Source organism: Malaya genurostris, chromosome 1 (genome assembly GCF_030247185.1).
Source record: "Malaya genurostris strain Urasoe2022 chromosome 1, Malgen_1.1, whole genome shotgun sequence".
NCBI lineage: Eukaryota > Metazoa > Arthropoda > Insecta > Diptera > Culicidae > Malaya > Malaya genurostris.
Genome location: NC_080570.1, coordinates 159,089,514 through 159,109,249, shown reverse-complemented (window position 1 = coordinate 159,109,249; position 19,736 = coordinate 159,089,514). Strand labels below are relative to the sequence as shown.

The 19,736-nt window shown below is 38.9% G+C and overlaps 2 protein-coding genes across 2 annotated transcripts in view; both read right to left on the bottom strand.

The window, feature by feature from the left end:
- The window catches only part of LOC131426469 (uncharacterized), a 152,638-nt gene extending 148,753 nt beyond the window's left edge, over window positions 1-3,885 (bottom strand). Inside the window, exon 1 of the mRNA XM_058589222.1 lies at window positions 3,359-3,885. The gene's annotated coding sequence lies outside the window, so the exon portion shown is untranslated. The remainder of the gene's footprint in view (window positions 1-3,358) is intronic.
- Window positions 3,886-15,210: 11,325 nt separating this feature from the next.
- On the bottom strand, window positions 15,211-17,645 carry LOC131426468 (F-box/LRR-repeat protein 4). Its single transcript, XM_058589218.1, has 3 exons — window positions 17,159-17,645; window positions 16,253-17,082; window positions 15,211-16,191 (listed from the first exon to the last, which is right to left on the bottom strand). The coding sequence occupies exons 1-3, from the start codon at window positions 17,447-17,449 to the stop codon at window positions 15,405-15,407; spliced, it is 1,908 nt and encodes a 635-aa protein (XP_058445201.1). The 5' UTR covers window positions 17,450-17,645; the 3' UTR covers window positions 15,211-15,404.
- Window positions 17,646-19,736: the final 2,091 nt, after the last annotated feature.

Sequence of the window (19,736 nt, the reverse complement as noted above, 5' to 3'; positions counted from 1 at the left end):
CAAGAAGACTGGTAAGGCTGCTGGGAACATGCAGGAGTTAATAAAAATGGGCTCAAGCGTCGAAAAAAATCCGATGCAACACATGTCCGGAACTTGATGAAGAGTGTTTCATTCGGTTTTCATTATGCTCAAGTTTAACCTCGTGCAATAAAGGATCAATTTTTAGTTTGAGTAAAATATCGTTTTTTATCATAGTTTGAAAGAAAAATTTGTGGATAGCTTATTTTCGATACACTACTTATTTTATTTTGAGCTTCAGCTACAACATATAAAAAAATATCATAATTTTTTGAGATATTTGAATTTTGGGTGTTATTTTTAAAATAAAAAGTACGGGTGTGTAATGTCAGAGACATAACTGGATGTAGTGAATACGAATAAAATTAAAGTACAAATTAGTTACATTAAAGATTCTGACACACAATTAAATATTACGAAATAACTAGTATAGTTCATTATGATAAAATAATGGTGGTTCTGAAAGGAACCTTTCATTAATGGCTTCTAAGTCGGTGCTATGCATTTTACATAGCATATCAGCAGAAAGTTTTACTACAAACTACAAGTGGTTGGAAAATGGGCCGTATACAGTATAGTGAAGAGAATTTCGCATAATTCTTTGGGTATACAATTATTTGTTCTAAATAGAAACATACAGAATTCTGAGGTCAAATTTATTATCAAAATGCCGTATGAGATAAATTTTTAGCATTCAGAAGGACCAAATTGTGCAATTCTCTAAGATATTAAAAATTGTTGCGAATTTTGCACTGCGAAAATTACACAAAACTAATCAAATTATCCTGAAAACTAGCTCTGTGACCTGAGCGTTCGAAGCTTTACACCACACAAAAGATCTACTTTCATTGCCGACTGCTCCTCCTGACGACCGAAGTCCAAATGAGAGGACGACCTGAGCGTTTCACGCCTTATACTTGATTTGTTCTTACTGATGTTGGTGGGAGAAAGTTCCGTCCGTAGCAATAAGAGAAATGAACAGTTTTTATTCAAAGATTACCTTTTCTATTTGTTCAGTAGATTCTGATATGTGCCTGACTACCTCAAAACCGTCGTCCGGATGCGAAAAAGTTTTAGAAAACTTTGTTTTTCAATTATTCTTAGGGTTTTTTTCACGCTGTTGAAAATTTAATCACGAATTCGAGTTCATATTTCCGATAGCTTGTAAAAAAATATGTTGTTGGGTTAAGTACATCAAAAGATATTCGCGGTAAAGTTCTGCCCATTCTTGTACAGGGTAAATTTTGAAAAGGCGCCCCATAGTAAATTAAGTCGTATTCAGGACAAAAGAACCGATTTGAAGAATTCTGGAATTAGGAACTGGACCTGAGCTCAAGAACTAGATTCAGAACTTAGAACAGACTCAGAATTCAGTTGGATTTTAGCAGATTACAATTTCAAAACTGAAATCAGTTCCGGAATCTTTTTCCAGAATCCAGTTCAGCACGCAGGCTCTGAATTCTAAGCTCTGAAACTGGAAGACGATTTCTGGGTTGCACAGAGTACAGTAAAACGTCGCATAATTTTTAGGAGTATTATTATGATTCTAAAAAGAACCCAATAGAAGAATTCTGGAATAAGGAACTGGACCTGAGTTCAACAACTAAATTTAGAACTAAGAGCAGACTCAGAGTTCAGTTGCAATTCTAGAACTACCATTTCGAAACTGAAATCAGTTCCGGAATATAGTTCCAGAATCCAGTTTCAGAATGCGAATGAAAGTTGCTACCTGAGCGTTTACGGTTTTAACCACGCAGAAGGTGCACTCTCCGTCGCTGTTGGTTGATGATATCGCTCCCTCGACGACCGGAAAGCAAATGATAAATCATTCTCACGACGTCTGCTTCCATCCAACACACAAGAAGAAATGATCGATTTTCATATTTTTTTTACATTAAATATTTATTGTTTCTCTTTGGTTACATTACTGTGTGATGTTACATGTCAAGTGATGTAGTAATGTTACTTTTCATCTTTTAATTTACGGTAATTTTCTAGTTAATAATTTTTGATTAAATTTCTTTTTAACAGTTTAACTGAGAGACAGTTTGATTTATATTGATTTATTCATAATGATCGATTTTCGACCACGATTCCCCTTTTATACGCATTCAGATGAAGATAGGTTCCTGACTACCTCAAAATCGTCGTCCTTGCGCGAAAAAGCCAAGCAAAAGTAAAGAGTTTTCCGCGTTGTTTTCAAAGTTTCAGGGAATTTAATTTTTTAGTTGTTTGTGGTTATCTCGCTCTGTTCCAAATATTATCCTAAATTCCTGATCATATTTTTGATGAAATGGTGAAAGAATTATGATGCTGCCATTAATACAAGTCGAGATATTCACGATTAAGTTCTGCCCATTCTTCCATATGGCTAATTTTGAAAAGGCGCCCCATAGTAAAGTAAGTCGTATTCACGACAAAATTTTTCAGCGATAATAAAAATTTTACATAGTCCCTAAATATTGCAGAAGATACCAAATCGAAACCATTTATAGGCTAGCTAATTATTTCGTTTAGCCATAAAATTTGAGCCAAATCAAAAGTACAGAAAAAAATCTGTTTGCGGGGGAATTACTCTAAGGTGCAATTGTTCAGTTCCTGTAGAATATTAGGTTTTGCTATTGTAGAAACGTTGAGCATCCTGGAACCGAAAATCTTTCCATATCATTTCAATCGGGGTCAGTGGTCAGCGGCGAGCTAACACAAAATTTCCCAATTTTACATTCAGCATGCAAAGCTTCGTTTAAATCTGCGATGAGTCAATCCCACATGCTTACCGAGCAAACATTCTCCCGAACGCGTGTGACAAGCCGCAGCATCACCAATGAATGACACCATCGTGAATAGATGAATAAACTCAATACACAATACCAACGTTTGCCGGTAAGGGTTTCGATGCTGCGGACGAACTGAATAAAATAACAAAACATTCCAGTTCTGGTGAAGATCCACCGAATATCAAATGAGCCATCGAACAATGGCGGTCGGAGCCAGCCGCTAGAGCAGCCTTGGACAACCCGTGGGCGCCCTGTTTTGGTCCCAATAGTGTTAGTGTTTTTAAGGTGTCAAGTGCACGGTACGGCGCGGTCCATTTATGGACTGTGTTTCACCTTCCGACATGTTAATTTTCCGTCGAGGACGCTCTCAGATTGGCGTGAATGTGATAACAGTTTTCATTCGAAACAATCCGTCAAAGTCCACAGGAAACACACGCTTGCACAACTTCGCATCCGGTACCGGATCAGAGTGCAGCATCATATCGTGCGAGAACACACACACACAAAACAGGTTCACAGAAACAAAAAAGTCAACAACACTAAACAGCTTGTAAACAACTTACCGATCAAAACTATCGCCCAACACAAGCAATATCTTTCCTGGAGGCTAATCGAGTTTTGCTAATCGCACATGTTAATCGCTCAAAAGTCGCGACGAAACTGGCGGCCTGATGATATTGCCATCATGCATGCAACCCGGCCAGTTCCAAGCGACGACTGAATAATCGCTTGCTTGCTTGCTTGCTCGCGCTTTTGGTGCGATAGTGGTGTGTGGTCAAACGACGACGTGCGGTGTAATCAGCCGCACCAGGGACAAATGTTATGAAGCGCCGCCGCGGTGGTTCTTACCAATCCTCAAGTCGAAGCATTGGAAGGAGACCCTAGCTAGCTCTGCCAATGGATGAGCGCGCACCAGTCGCGCGGGACAAAAATCTTCACCGCGGTATGCTCGCGTTCGGGTAACACACATTTTTCAGGCGCGCTCCGATGGTGATGATGACCAATAACAGCTCCGTCGCTCGTTACCCAGAAAGGTGGGTGCAGGTATTTGTTCCGCCTTTGCCGAGCTCGAATAGCAGCGATAGCAGCACGTCATCCCAGTACCAGTTGAACGATTGTCGATTGCGGTGCCGGATATCACTAACCACAATCTTCGATTGGTTGTTGATCTGAAAAGAAAATCGTTTTGTTGGATGTCAGTTCACGTACGACAAATGTACAGCAAATGTGGAGAGAGAGAGGAGCACAGATAAAAGAATCTACTTGATCACCTTGCTGGCGACGTCACCCACGCAGTTAAAACCCTGAACGGGTGAGGAGCCAATCACTGCGCAATAAAGCAAGCAAACCGTGGAACACCTTACCCGGTGAACAGCATTAATTCGTTCGCGCCAATTCGACCGAGCAGCACTAGTGCAAATGTTGGTCATATTTGATTACACACTCGTTTGATGAAACTGGTGGGAATATTACGCGTTCTGGGGGTCACATTTTTGACTCGTCGTCAAACAAAATCCGATCAGATCTGACAGATTGACAAAGCTCAGTCAGTCAGCAAACTGCGAGCTGCTGCCCTAACTGTTTACGAAGGGATTCCATATTAGGCCCGATCATAGTTTGCCATGGAGGACGACCGTCGTCGTCGTCGTTGTCATAGTCGTTGTCATAGTAAACTAGTTGTGTTGTGGTTGCATATATTTTTTTTTTTTTTTATTTTTTTTTTTTAATAGAAAATATTATTGGAATATGAGTTAAAATTAAATTATTAAGATTTAAATTGGGTGTTCAGCCACAAGTGGTGACTTTTCAGCCCTGTTATATATATATGATTTGGTTATTACCATGAAGACATCATTTGCTTCCGCAATTCTGAGATTTTTGTGTAGGGAAAATTCTAAACCTACTTGTATTGTGTAATGGGGAAAAGGAACTTATATACTAACTTGCTAACTAATACAGAGAGCGAATCGATTCAATTGAAGATTGCATCGATTTTTGTCGGAATTTGCTTATAATATTATGTGACATTACATCTAATGGTTCTATATTTGTGAGTCTGTGTAACTCATTTGTACTAAACCAGGGAGGACGCTTCAGAATCATTTTCAGAATTTTATTCTGAATCCTTTGAAGCGTTTTCTTCCTGGTGGAACAACAGCTTGACCAAATTGGTACCGCATAAAGCATGGCTGGTCTGAAAATTTGTTTATAAATTAACAATTTGTTTTTTAGACAGAGCTTAGAATTTCTGTTTATAAGAGGATATAAACATTTAATATATTTATTACACTTTGCCTGGATTCCTTCAATGTGATCCTTGAAAGTGAGTTTTTTGTCATACGTTAAACCTAAGTATTTAGATTGATCAGACCATGTCAATTCCAAGCCATTCAATTTGAGAATGTGATTATTGTTTGGTTTTAGAAAAGAAGCTCTTGGCTTGTGAGGAAAGATAATTAATTGCGTATTTGCTGCATTTGGTTTAATTTTCCATTTTGACAGATAATCACTGAAAATATTTAAACTTCTTTGTAGGCGACTGCAGATCACTCTTAGATTTCTACCTGTGGCTAACAGACTTGTGTCGTCACAGAATAGCGATTTCTGACAACCAACGGGTAGATTTGGAAGATCAGAAGTGAAAATATTATACAAGATTGGAGCTACACTCGAACCCTGCGGAACACCGGCTCGTACGGGTAGCAATTCAGATTTACAATTCTGATAGCTAACCTGAAGAGTACGATCAGTTAAATAATTTTGAATCATTTTGATCAAATAAATAGGAAACTGGAAATCAGACATTTTTGCTATTAAACCTTTGTGCCAAACACTGTCGAATGCTTTTTCTATGTCTAGAAAAGCAACTCCAGTGGATAACCCAGAAGATTTATTTGATTTTATCATGTTCGTTACTCTGACAAGTTGATGAGTAGTTGAATGTTCATGACGAAATCCAAACTGCTCTGGTAAAAAAATTGAATTCTCATTTATATGAGTCATCATTCTTAACAAGATATTTTTTTCAAAAAGTTTACTGATAGAAGAAAGTAAACTAATTGGGCGATAACTTGATGTTTCTGCTGGGTTTTTATCAGGTTTTAGGATAGGAATTACTTTAGCGTTTTTCCATCTTTTTGGGAAGTAAGCTAATGAAAAACACTTGTTGAAAATTTTAACCAGGAGTCTCAAGGCAACATCGGGAAGATTTTTAATAAGAATATTAAAAATTCCATCATTACCAGGAGCCTTCATGTTTTTGAGTTTCCTAATAATTGATTTAATTTCATCAAAATTGGTCTCAAGAATGTCATTTGGTAATAACACTTGGGTTGAAATATGATCATACTTCAGTGAGACTTCATTTTCAATAGGACTCACAACGTTTAAATTAAAATTGTGGACACTCTCGAACTGCTGAGCAAGTTTTTGAGCTTTTTCACCATTTGTAAGAAGTATTTGATTTCCTTCCTTGAGAGCAGGAATTGGTTTCTGAGGTTTCATAAGAACCTTAGAAAGTTTCCAGAAAGGTTTAGAATATGGTTTAATTTGTTCAACTTCTTTAGCGAAATTTTCATTTCGCAAAAGAGTAAATCTATGTTTAATTTCTTTTTGTAAATCCTTAACTATGTTTTTCATAGCAGGATCACGAGAACGTTGATATTGTCGTCGACGAACATTTTTCAACCGAATGAGCAGTTGAAGATTGTCATCGATGATAGGAGAATTTAATTTAGTTTGAGCTTTGGGAACTGAAAGATTTCTAGCTTCGATAATATAATGATTCAAATTATCAATTGCTGTGTCGATGTCCGCAGAATTTTCTAAAATAGTTTCATGATCCACATGATTTTCAATGTGAGATCTGTAATCCAACCAATTAGCTCTATGATAGTTGAAAATAGAACTAATTGGATTAATTATAGCTTCGTTGGAAAGTCTGAATGTTACAGGAAGATGATCTGAGTCAAAATCAGCATGAGTAATCGGTTCACTACAAATGTGACTTTGATCTGTTAGAACCAGATCAATTGTAGAAGGGTTTTTCACGGAAGAGAAACAAGTAGGATTACTGGGATGAAGAACTGTAAAGTAACCAGCTGAGAGTTGATTATGAAGTATTTTACCATTACTGTTATTTTGCCTACAATTCCACTGGACATGCTTAGCATTTAAGTCCCCTATTACGAAAAATTTCGATCGATATCTTGTAAGTTTTTGCAAATCGCCTTTAAAGAAATTTAATTGTTCGCCGGTGCATTGGAATGGCAAATATGCTCCAGCGATGAAATAAATTCCATGAATGGTTTCAACTTCGATTCCCAAGCTTTCAATAACTTTAGTATTGAAAGAAGGTAAAATTCGATGTTTAATTTGCCGTTGGACAAAAATGGCAACTCCACCACCAATTCCAGTAAACCTGTCAAATCGATGAACCACATAATGTGGATTACTTTTCAATTTGACATTTGGTTTAAGAAAAGTTTCTGTCACAATGGCAATATGGATTTTGTGAACTTCGAGAAAATTATAAAATTCATCTTCACTCGATTTCAAAGATCGAGCATTCCAATTTAAAATATTCAAATATTTATTTAACATCACTGTTAAATTTTAAATTCATTATAATATTATTTGCAAATTGCCATCCGATTTGAAATGCTTCAAAAAGAGATGAAGTCGAATTCATTTGGATGATCATTTGAAAAAGTTGATCTTGTAGGTAGATCATTTTATTTTCAGTTATATCGCCTAAATCGACTTCATTTAAAGAAGCGAATGGCATTGAAGGAATATTGGTAGGTAGACTGCCATTAGAAGAAGGTGATTTGGCCGGTCTACCTATTAATAAATTGTTTTCGTTAGAAGAAGAACTGCAAGGCGGTCCTGTGTTTTGATTATTTACATTAGAAGAAATAGGAGATAGATTTCTACCTAATATACCAGCATAACTGACATTAGAAGAAGATGATGACGAGGTCGATCTACCTGTCAATAAATTGTTTTCGTTAGAAGACGAATTGGCAGATGCCTTAGAAGAATTTTCAGGTATATTCTGTAAATTTAAGGTCGTTGATTTGACTTGTTGTCTAAGCGAACGAGCGTTTAAAATTTTTTCCCTGACAGGACATTTCAAATAATTGGATTTATGATTTCCATTGCAATTTGAACATGAAAATTTATCAGTGGTTTCATTCATTGGACAAGCGTCTTTCGAATGCGATTTACCACAATTCAAACACCGTATATCCATATGACAATTTTTGGTTCCATGACCGAAGCCTTGGCAACGACGACATTGCGTTAAGTTAGCAATACGATTATGCCGTTTATAATGTTCCCAATGAATTTTAATGTGGGAAATGAAACGTACTTTTTCTAAAGTTTTCAAATTGTTTACATCACTTCGATTGAAGTGTATTAGGTAAAGTTCATGGGAAATTCCAGAGCGTGGTTTAGAAGTACCATTCGCTCTTTTTTTCATAAGTATTACTTGGGAAGGGGCAAAACCAAGCAATTCTTTTAGTTCATTTTTAATTTCATCAATACTTTGATCATTTGATAATCCTTTCAAGACAGCCTTGAAGGGTCTGTCTGATTTTATATCATATGAATAAAATTTATGAAGTTTTTCGGACAAATATCGAATAAGACGTTCGTAGTCTTCCAATCCATCCACCAAGACTCGACATTCTCCTCTTCGTCCGATTTGAAATGAGACTTTTACTTCCGGGAGAAAAGTAGAAAGCTCAGTACGGAATGCTTTGAAGTCGGAAATCATCACCGTCACTGGTGGCATAGATTGATGTTTCTTCCCAGAACGACAAGCGTCCATTTTGGGAATTTTTGAAGAATTTTCTTCTATGTCGCTACAATCGGATTCAGGTAGAATCTCGTAAATATTGTTAGACGGCATAGGATCAACGGAAGGGAAATCCGTCCGTTGTCTTTTATTTCTACATTCAGATTCTATAAGATCGTGAATGTTATTAGAAAAATGTTGAATAACGGATTGTGATTTATTCCGTATTGAATTATTTTTAGCCTTAGGCTTGTTGCCTTTCCGGTTGGACGCAGGCATTTTTGAAATTAATGAAATTTTAAATTAAATTAACTAGGCTAAATTAGTCTTCGATTAGACTCCTAGCTAGCCTTAAAAAAGGCTGATTAATTTCTTAGTCACTCTAATATCACTCTTTGTATCACTTAGTCACTCTAATATCACTCTTTGTATCACTTAGTCACTTAGTTAGTGATTCAGGTAGCCTTGAAAAAGACTGAAGCCTTGAATCAATGAAACTCTAGGTAGCCAGAAAAAAAATTCCGCGTGCGGTGCGAACGACTGTTCAACACCGACTGGGTTGCATATTTATCACTCTCGTTTCGTCCGGTTTGTAATTTCCATGTCGCAGGTTGAATACTCGTCACATCACCGGTCCCCGGCTGTTCGTGCAATCATAAATTATAAACTAGCTGACTCTGACAGAATGCGAGCATGATTTAACACCGTCCGGGAGCATGCAGTAGCTGACCAGGTTTGCAAATGAAATTGTATCCAATCAGATCTTGGGGGGCTACCTCTAGTTACTCGGATTGGAAGTGTTTTGTTTGGTAGCGATGGTCGAACAACCTCCCGGAATCATTTGTTCGCAGTGAGTTTCGCGTTTAGATTTATTGCTCTTTAATAAAATACGGCTTTCATTTTGTAGTTGGCCTTGCATCTACTGATTTGAAAAGGAATTCAGGTCATCGAAAACCACGAAAGAAAAAACGCTTCATTTTAATTCCAGCATTTATGGAACCATTTTTAAGTTAAACAATTAGGTTTTTCAAGAACATGCCATAACCTCACAAAATGAACAGAATGAACTTTTTTTTTGACAGCCGCCGGTGGTTTGTTTGCCTTGGAAGGTGTGATTCGAAGAGCGAGAATCGACACGAGTGGCACGATCTTCCGAAAGTCCGTACAACTTTTCTGCTTCGCTGACGATAATGAAATAGTGACACGTAACCTTGAGAAGATGACGGAAACCTACATCGGACTGAAAGCTGAAGCTAGGCGTATCGGACTGGCCATAAATGCGTCAAAAACAAAATACATACAGAGGAAAAGGCTCTAGAGAAAAAAACTCTACGCCTCCCACCACGAATATTGATAGACGGTGTATTTGGGCTCACTGGTGACCGCCGATAATGACACCCGCAGAGAAATTCATAGACGTATTTTGGCAGGGAATCGTGCGTACTTTGGACTCTGAAAAATCCTTCGATCGAGAAAAGTACGCCACCGCACGAAATTGACCATCTAAAAAACGCTCATTAGACCGGTTGTTCTCTACGGTCACGAGACCTGGACTATGTTGGCTGAGGACTAACGCGTCCTTAGTGTTTTCGAAAAGAAGATGCTGAGGACCATCTATGGCGGAGTACAGATGGAAGAGGGAACGTGGAGACGGCGTATGAATCACGAATTGCAACAGCTGCTAGGAGATCGACCCATCGTACGGACAGCTAAAATCGGACGTCTACGATGGGCCCCGTGAAAATGGTTCTTGAATCTAATCCGACTGGTACAAGAAGAAGAAGAGGTGGAGGTGCATCGATCAGGTGGAGGATGATCTCAGAAGCATCCGTGCCTTGAGTGGCTGGCGACGAGCAGCCATGGACCGAGTTATGTGGAGACGTATGCTTGATTCAGCAAAGGACACCCTAGGACTATAGCTGTTAGGTAAGTACGGTGGTTTGTTTATAGTTTAAAAGTTCATCAGAGGTTCATCGTTTGAATTTAAAAATTGCAAGTCGCCTCACACTAAACAGATTTACACAAATATCGCTCCTTGATACTGGAAACGCTTACAGGGCAATCTTTTTAGTTCTTTTCACTGTGAAACACGTTTATAACAAAACAATACACTGATAGCTGTCAAAGATGAACTTGATTCATCGGCAGTTCTTTTGTGTCGTCATCGTGTAAAATCAAATATCAAATTTTACTAATGTCGTTTTCGCTTGAGAAAACTGAAACTGACCCAGGGTAGTTTCATCAAACAAACACTTTTCACGAAACTGTGTTGATTTCGCACTTAGCAACGGGGGTTTGAGCAAAACTGATTTAAAAACCAGGTTCGAAACTGACTCGATTTTCAGTTCAACAACGTTGAAACTAGGTTCGAAACTGACTTCAAACAAACGGTTTGACAGCAGTTAGAGTGGAAACTGGGTTAGGTTTGGCATCAAGCGAAAACGACATAACAGAATGAAGCATTGTTATAATATTTGAAGAAAAAGGCGAGTGGGTAATGTCAAAGACATAAACGGAATTCGTGAATACGAATAAAATGTATGGTTAAGTTTCTTTGATGTTTAAAAATCTACATTCTGTAACCGAATATTGGAATCAATTGCTAGAACTGAGTTCTGAAACTCAATGTTGATGCTAGATTCTGGAACTGAATTCCGAAACTGAACTCGGGAACACTGATTCTGTGTTGTAGAACCGAATTTTGGAACTGAATTCTAGACTAGAATTCTGGATCGGCACTGAATTCTGAACCCGACTCCAAGCACAGAGCGCTGGACCTAAATTCTGGTCTGCAGCTAAATTTTAGTTGCAGAACTGTTCTAGAGTTCAGCTCCGAAATAACAATTCTAGAATCCAGATGTGGAATTTAGTCGAAAACCTACGGAATCTAATTCAATTCATGAATTTATTTACACTCCTTGGATTCTGGGATTGAATTTTAGACCTGCACTCTGGAACTCGATTCTGGCCCTGGATTCTGGAGATCTTAATTCTAAAAATTCAAAAAGAATATCTAAAAATCTTGGATTCTGAAACTACCGTAATAATGTCATTTAAGTTTTACTTTTACATTAATTTTTTATTCATTAAGACATACAGATGAACTATAACATAAACAACAACAACTCTGCTGTTAGAATTTTTAACTATGGATTCTAGATTCCTGTGAGCGTAACTTTGGATTCAGCACTCTGGCCTCTGGATTCAAGATTCAAAAGTTCAGATACTAGCCATTGGACACTAAATTCTGAACTCAGATCTATGGACCTTGGAATATGGATTCTAAGCTTCTCTGGAAGCTTAACTTTGGATTCAAGACTTCGAACTATGGAATTTGGACTCTAGATTCTAGAGTTTGGATACTATCCATTGGACTCAGAATTCTGAACTCCGGACTCAGAACTCTAGCCTTAAAACTTTGGGCTCTGGTTTCCTAACTCTGAACAATAGATCCTTGATTCAAAAATTAAAACACTATACGTGATATTCTGACTGGGCAAATTTGGATTCAAGACACTGAACTCTGAAGTTCGGCCTCTAGATTCAAGTGATCAGATATTAGACACTGATCTCTGAGTTCAGAACTCTGAACTTTGGTTTCAGAGCTTTGGACCATGGATTCTAGACTCAAGAGTTGAAGCACTAGATATGGTATCCTGTAAGTAAACTTTCGATTCCGCACTATGAGTTCTGAATTCAGGATTCAAAAGTTCAGATACCAAACATTGGATACTGAATTCTGAACTTCGAACTCTAGACTACAAACTCTAGCTTTTAGAACTCTGGACATTGGACTTTAGACTCAAGAGTTAAAACACTAGACATGGGAGCTTGATTCCAGACTTCGAACTATGGAATTTGGACTTCGGAATTCAATTAGATACTATACATTGGATTTTGAACTTCTAGAAAGGTAGCTTTGGATTTAAGACTTCAAACTGTGTAATTTGGACTCTGGCTTCTATATTCAAGAGCTCAGATGCTAGACGTTAGTGTCTGAGTTTTGAACTCAGAACTCGCGTTTCAGAATTTTGGACTGTGAATTCTAGACTCAAGAGTTAAAACCCTAGGGAACCTACAAGCATTTATTTGGTTCCAAGAGTTCAGATACTAGACATCGGACTCTGAACTCAGAACTCTGTAATTTAGAAGTTGGACTACGGAGTTGAAACACTAAACGCCTCGAGAGTTAAAACACAGGACGTGGGATCCTGTAAGCGTAACTTTTGATCCCGGACTTTCTTTCTGAATATTGAAAGCGTAACTTTCGATTCCAAACTCCGAACTTTGGTATTTGAACTCTGGTTTTCAGCTTCTCCAGAGTTTAGATACTATACGGTGATCTCTGAGTTCTGAACACAAGACTCTGGTTCCAGATCTTTGGGCTATGGCTATAGTTCCAGTTCTCTGTAGACTCAAGAGTTAAAACACTAGGGATCCTGTAAGCATAACTTTGGATTTCGGACTCTGGATTCTAGGGTTCGGATACTAGACATTGGATACTGAATTCTGAACTCCGATTTCATGACTCAGAACTGTAGAATTTGGACTATGGATTCTAGACTCAAGAATTAAAACACTAGACGATGGATCTTGAAAGTGTTACTTTGAATTCCGGACTCTAATCTCTGGATTCAAGATGCAAGAGGGCAGATACTAGACATTGGACCATGAATGCTGAACTCAGAATTCCAGGCTCTGGGCCTCTAGATTCGGAACTTGTCTTTAGACTATGGATTCTTGACGAGTTAAAAAGCTAGACTAATACTCCTGCTCAGTCCTTTGAAATCTGTGCTCTGAAACTCGGACTGTAGGGTCTGTCTTCCTGCCTTAAGAATATAAGCACTCAACATAAAACTCTGAAATCCTTTCTCTGAACTCAAGATATTAGAATCTAGAGTTCGAGCACTTGACGTGAAACTCTTGACTTTGGATTTAGAACTCCGGTTTCTGGTGGACTGAATATCTTATACACTAGACATCGAAGTGTTACTCCTGAACTCAGGGCTCTCGCTCCGGGATGCCAGATATCGAATTCTATACTCTGGGAATCTGGACTTTGGTCTATGGATTGTAGACCTACTGCGGGACACTCGTTTCTGAACACTGAATTTAGGGCTTTAATTTGAACTCTGGAGTCTGGACTCAAAAATACAAACACTTGACGCGTGACTCGGAACGCTGGACTCTCGTTTCAGATTCCATATATTAAACACCAGACTCAAATTTTGTAGTCTGGATTTAGACTTTGAACTTCTGGAATCTAGACTAAAAAGTTTAAACACTTGAAGTGTGATGGTGGTCTTATAACTCGGAACTCTAATCTGTGGGCTGCGCGCTGTGAGTTCTAGGTTACGGATTTTAATCTTACGAATCTGAGCTTTGCACTTTTTAGGATTGTGTATTCTGGTGCTCAAATTTTGCCACTGGCGCAGGATTCTATATTTCCGAATAATAGCTGTACGCTGAATTCTGAACTATTGGTGCATAACTTGAAACTCTGATTTCCGAGATTCAGAACTAGAATTATGGAATTTAAAAAAATATGGGGGGCAAATTCTGTTCAAAGAACCGAAGTTCAAGCTTCTTCAGAAATGACTTGTCGCCTTGAAAACATCGATTCTAGGTGAGGATTACTCAGTTATCATTCAATTTTTTGGCGTGAATACGTTTTGCTTTGCTATGGAGCGCCTTTTCAAAATTTACACTGTGGGAGAGTGATAAGTTTTTGATCGTGAATATCTCTTGTTGTATCTAACTTTTGCTACATGCCATCGGAAATATGATCAACAATTTATGATTATGTTTTCAGCAGTGCGATATAATTAAAAACAGTTTCGTTATTAATGAAATTTGCAATTTAGTATAGGTGCAGCGTTAACACTAACCGATTATCCAAATTCTGATTTTAATCGTATTCACATTCTCTAGTTATGTCTCTTACATTACCCACACGGCCGTTTTTTTTTCTGGCAAAACTCCTTAAGTAAGTTAAGCATTAAATGCATGTTTTGTCTCGACTGCTCCGCAGTTTCTATCTGGGGAAATTGTACTGCCACTTGAACTCCCACAACTCCTATATTCCTTCTTTCCGCGGATCGGTATACTGGTGTGTGAGATTAAAATTCTGCTTTTTGATCACTTGAAGGTCCTGATTCGTTTCACGTCCCTAAGGACATTTGTTCTCAAATTTTCATTCCATCGCCGAACTGATAAAATAAAACTTTCACGTTACTTACCATCATGTTATTATCCTCCGGTGTTTGTTTTTATATGCGACATGGTACCAGGTTTCTTTTAAGGTTCTGTTTCAATTTTCTTTACGTTACGTCCTCGATTCGTCAGTGCTTAACAGTTTAATGTCGAACTGCTTTGCCACGTAGTAATTAAACCTAAACCGTAAAGCAGACGTAAAATTTCTGCTATTTGCAGAACACATTACTGATGTGCCGAACGTACGTGTCTCATTGCTAATCAACGAAAAGAATGGAAGAATAAAAATTATTTAAATGAATTATCGAAATAATCTTGTTGAAAGAAACAATACTAAAAGAAGATATGTGATCTTTGTAAACCTTAAAGGAAATTCTTTCAATTCACATTTCTCGTGCGTTAATTTTTCAAACAGTCAGAGTAATCTCAAATGTATTCCAGTAAACGTAACTCGAATCGAGTTTCAACGCAAATATGGCTAATTTAAATATATATAAGATAAATATCAGCTTTCGGTACCTACTTGGAATGGTGATCGCATAAAATCACAACCATCGGGTAGTAAGCCACAGGTCACGGTCACAGCCTTTCGCTTAAAACTCAGCCCGCTGCGGTCCAAAGTCAACCAGACTACGCTTGATGTCCACGTCGAAGCAATCTCGCCACAGGGCAATCTGCAGTTCGTCCAGATTATCACAGAAACTGAGATCCAGGAGTTGTAGTTTTTTACAGCGACACAACAACCGGTAGCACATCTCGGTTGAAATGCCCATACAACCCAGCAAATCTAGTTGTTCCAGTTTTACGCAATTGGTGGCTATAGCATCCAGATCCCGATCCGTGAAGCCACGAATTGCTGCCAGGTAAAGTTTCCGTAAATTGGGACAACATTTTATTAGTGCCCGAAGGGACTCCCCGGGTGTTGGTTCCTCCCGGAGACACCAGCCAAAATCAACTTCCTCCAGTTCGGTACACTTAGCCAGTGCCTCCAACCCAACCGAGGTCAACGAGTGAGACTTCCACATGTCCAGTGAGATCAACTGACGGTTAAACTTGGAGATCTGCTGCGCGACGTCATCCATGTTGACGTCCAAGGAACAAAATGCTAAATTAAGATGACGCAACTGTTCGTTTCGGGCTAAAACCCTAACCAACGACAACCGGTCAATCGTGGTCCGGCTCAAATCGAGCCGCTCGAGATTCCGGAAGTGAACCAAAGCGGAAAAATCATCATTCTGTGGAGTGTAGTTCTGAAGCGAAAGCTCCCGTAGATTTTCAAAACAATGCATTCCGATGGCTTCCAGGCATCGCTCGTTAACTATGAACTTGCACGAATCCATCCGCAAGTGAGTGAGACCGGCACCACAGGTTACTAGAAAGCTAAAATTCAAAGGAAATGTTACGACGGAACGCTGTCAAGCTTAACACGGAACCGGCTTACTCTTTAAATTCAGTCGGAGTAATAATGTTGAACATTCCGCACCAGGACAGGTCCAACTTTTTCGTGTAGGCACATCTTTGCTTCAGCGCACGCATCGTCGATGACGAGGCACAATTCCAGTACGGTTTGAGGCTGACCTCGGCGTAGAGTAACGAATCACAAGCCACGATCTGTTGAAAGGTGCGACAAACTCTGCCACATCGAAACAGCGATTTCAGATCCAGAAATGAAAATATTTTAAACAGAATCTCGTACGGCATCTGGTCCAACGTAAGCCGGCTGTCATTTTCAGTGGGTGTCAAACTACGACTACTGCAGATGCTGTCACTACCCGAACTACGCAGTTCCTCTTCCGCAAACTCATCCGGCGTTGGTTTAATGGTTCGATCCGTTCGGTTAAGCATTTTCAAATTGACACATTTGCTTACGACAGTTTTCTGTCCGACCAGTAAAATTGCGTCTATTTGGGTGAAATATTCCAGATGGGTAGTATTGAACTCTAGGCGAATGTACCGGGCAGGATTCGGACAGGGCTTCAGTCGAGGACAAAATTGTCGGGCCTTGTTACGCTCGATCGGTGGAAAACAATCAACGGCCGTTTCGGCACAATCCCACAACCGAATCCATTCTTCCGCTTGAGTATAGGCCCAAATACGTACAATGGCACCCGTGTTGTAGGTTTCAAATACCGTGATAGATTCCGGAAATACGGGCTCTTCGAATCGCGCCAGAATATAATCATCCGTTGGTGGAATATTGTCAGCATGGCTCCGCCGGTTGATTTCACCCGCAGCCGATGGGGCACGCTTCCACCAAGGACCGTATGTACGCTGAAATTGGAAGAAAAAAATACGGTTAAATCAGTTTCACCCCCATTCTCAATGTATCGATTGCCGAACGTCTTACGAAAGCGAATGTTTCCGGAAAGTCACCATAATCTGGATACTTCGATGGCTTCCCTGTTACGTTGTAGGCAGTGTAGGAAATGCTGGTGTCGCTACCGTACTGCGAGCTAAAATCCACCACATTCTGGGCGTACTGTTTGATGGTGACCAACTTCTGGCTGTCGCTACCGTCCTGGTCTCCACCGGACAGCCGGAAGAAAACCTCATCCTCGTCATCCTCCGTCGTCGTGTCGGCGTAGCTACTGGTCGTATCATCGCAATCGGAGGAAGTCAGCGAGTAATCGCTTATCATAGTCTAACGGAAACGAGGCTTTTCGACAGCTAATAATCACCCGAACACTATCTCAATCAGTAGGTAATTAACACAAAACTTCTTATATTTAACACATCTTGATAATGGAACGGTTGATGGAGAAAATTTTCATCACAAATTAAGTTAACGAGTTTTTCCTTCACCGAGCCAACTGACTGACTGTCTAGTGACTGACAAAGACAATGTCAAAAAACAAAACAAAACCTGATTCACACAGCAACCACTGACACATTTGCACTTGCACTGTCGGTCGAAGTTAGCCCTTCCTCACTGTGTGCCGAAATGAGAAATTTTGATCCAAAATTTATTGTTGAATAAATTTTGCTACTGAATATATTTTGGGTCAACACAAAAAAAATACATTTAAATAGTTTTTTTATACGTTTGATATTGCACCACGCCAAACACGCATGGCTTAACAACTTGCTTTGCGTTTCTTTGAAAGTTATGTGCAGAATGTTTTTAGTAATATTGCGAATGCTGTGAATTCTCAGACTCTATAAGGATTAAAATTTTTTTCTTGCATACTAATGTTAGTATACGAATGTGGTTCCGAACAGTGACGCTAGGTTGAATTTTCAGGAATATTTCAAAAAGTTTATGCAAACTGCATCAATGGCAATGGAAAAGTTTGTTTTAGCTAGAAAAAAAAGTCCCGGTAGAAGAAATTTCAAAAAACAACCATTTCACATACAAATGATACAAATTTGCATTGAACTAATATTTTTCGAATTTATGTAGTTCTATACTAGCAAATTTTTTCACAACATCTGCCACAGTTTCCTATCGACTCAACGGACTCCTGAATATGAATCTCCACACCCGCAAAATTAGGCATTCGAGAAAGATGAATTATTCACTGATCAATCAATTCCCAACCGGAGTTATTCGCAATGAAAAGAAATTGGAGGGATCTCTTTTTTTCTGGTTTGACATGATAAGAGACAATGAATTCTGCATATGAAACAAAGTCCTGGCGTTACATTCCTTTTGTGGAATTTGGCCTTTCTGTTTCAACAGACTTCGCAGCCGATTCTTAGCGTACAGAATCATTGCATGGCTAGTATACTATGGATCCTACTGACACTAAGAATCCTTCCAGGTCGGGGCTCGAACATACGACAACTGGCTTGTAAAGACCAGCGTCCTATGCATTGAACCGCCAACCCGGGACATATTCTGCATATGAGGTCATTGCTATTGGGGACTGATGCCATTTAGTTGATTGCTAACTTGGTTTCATTAGATCCGAGAGAAAAACAAAAGATCTGAGGATGCACAAAAATTTTGTAACACAAAATACTTGAAATTATTTAGTTTCAAAATAATAATTGTGTGATGTCTATGAAAAGATGCTCTCCGGAATTTAGGTATCCGAAGTTAATAGAGATTGTTTTATATTAAAATGTGAGAAAATCTCCCGTTATGGAGGTGTGAAACAATCTTTCATGCAGATTTCTATAGAAAAAAATTATATAAGATAACATAACCTTTGATAAATGTTACCGCAATATCAAGTGTGACAACCAACATACGAGCCACCCGTAGCCTGGGGGTGTTTCCCGTGGACCCACACGGACCAATGGATTGAGCCAACATTTACCAACATCATTTGGAAGACTCACGGGCCACTGCTGTTCGCCAACTGAAGGCTGCATCTGCCAAAGTCGACCACTGCGAACCAAATACGACATTACCTAATGATACTGTCCTAGTTTTATGTTAGTCGTTAATTAAAATCAGAAAATGCCCTTGGCACCTTATAGAGTGATTTCAATTATATGTGGCATCTATTAATATATAAAATAACAGTTGAAGACAAACACGAGAAAAGATCCTAAGTGCAAATGAGTTTTTTTTTTCTCTTTCGATTATTACGGTCCTCTTGGTAATCACTCTCTCTAATTCTTTACATAGAATAACGACTAAACCCATCTGTAGTTAAGAACATTTATTTCAGAAAATCAGCATGGAATGGCAATGGCTAAAAATATAAAGCAACTGATAACGTCGTGGAAGCTCGAATCGACAAGCTGCCAGAAATCGTTTTTGTTGTCACTGTCATCCAACCGAAGCCAAAGTCGAGATCCGAGAACTCCCACAACACAACCGATGCATGTTGAGGTCGCATTACATGGGTCCAGTGTCTCTAGCTTCATACCGATTTTGAACCCGTTTTTTCGGTGCACCAACGGCCTGTTTGAAGCATTCGGCAGGAGTGGGCACACTTCCGGACTAACGCAGGCACTGGGAACATGGAAACTTT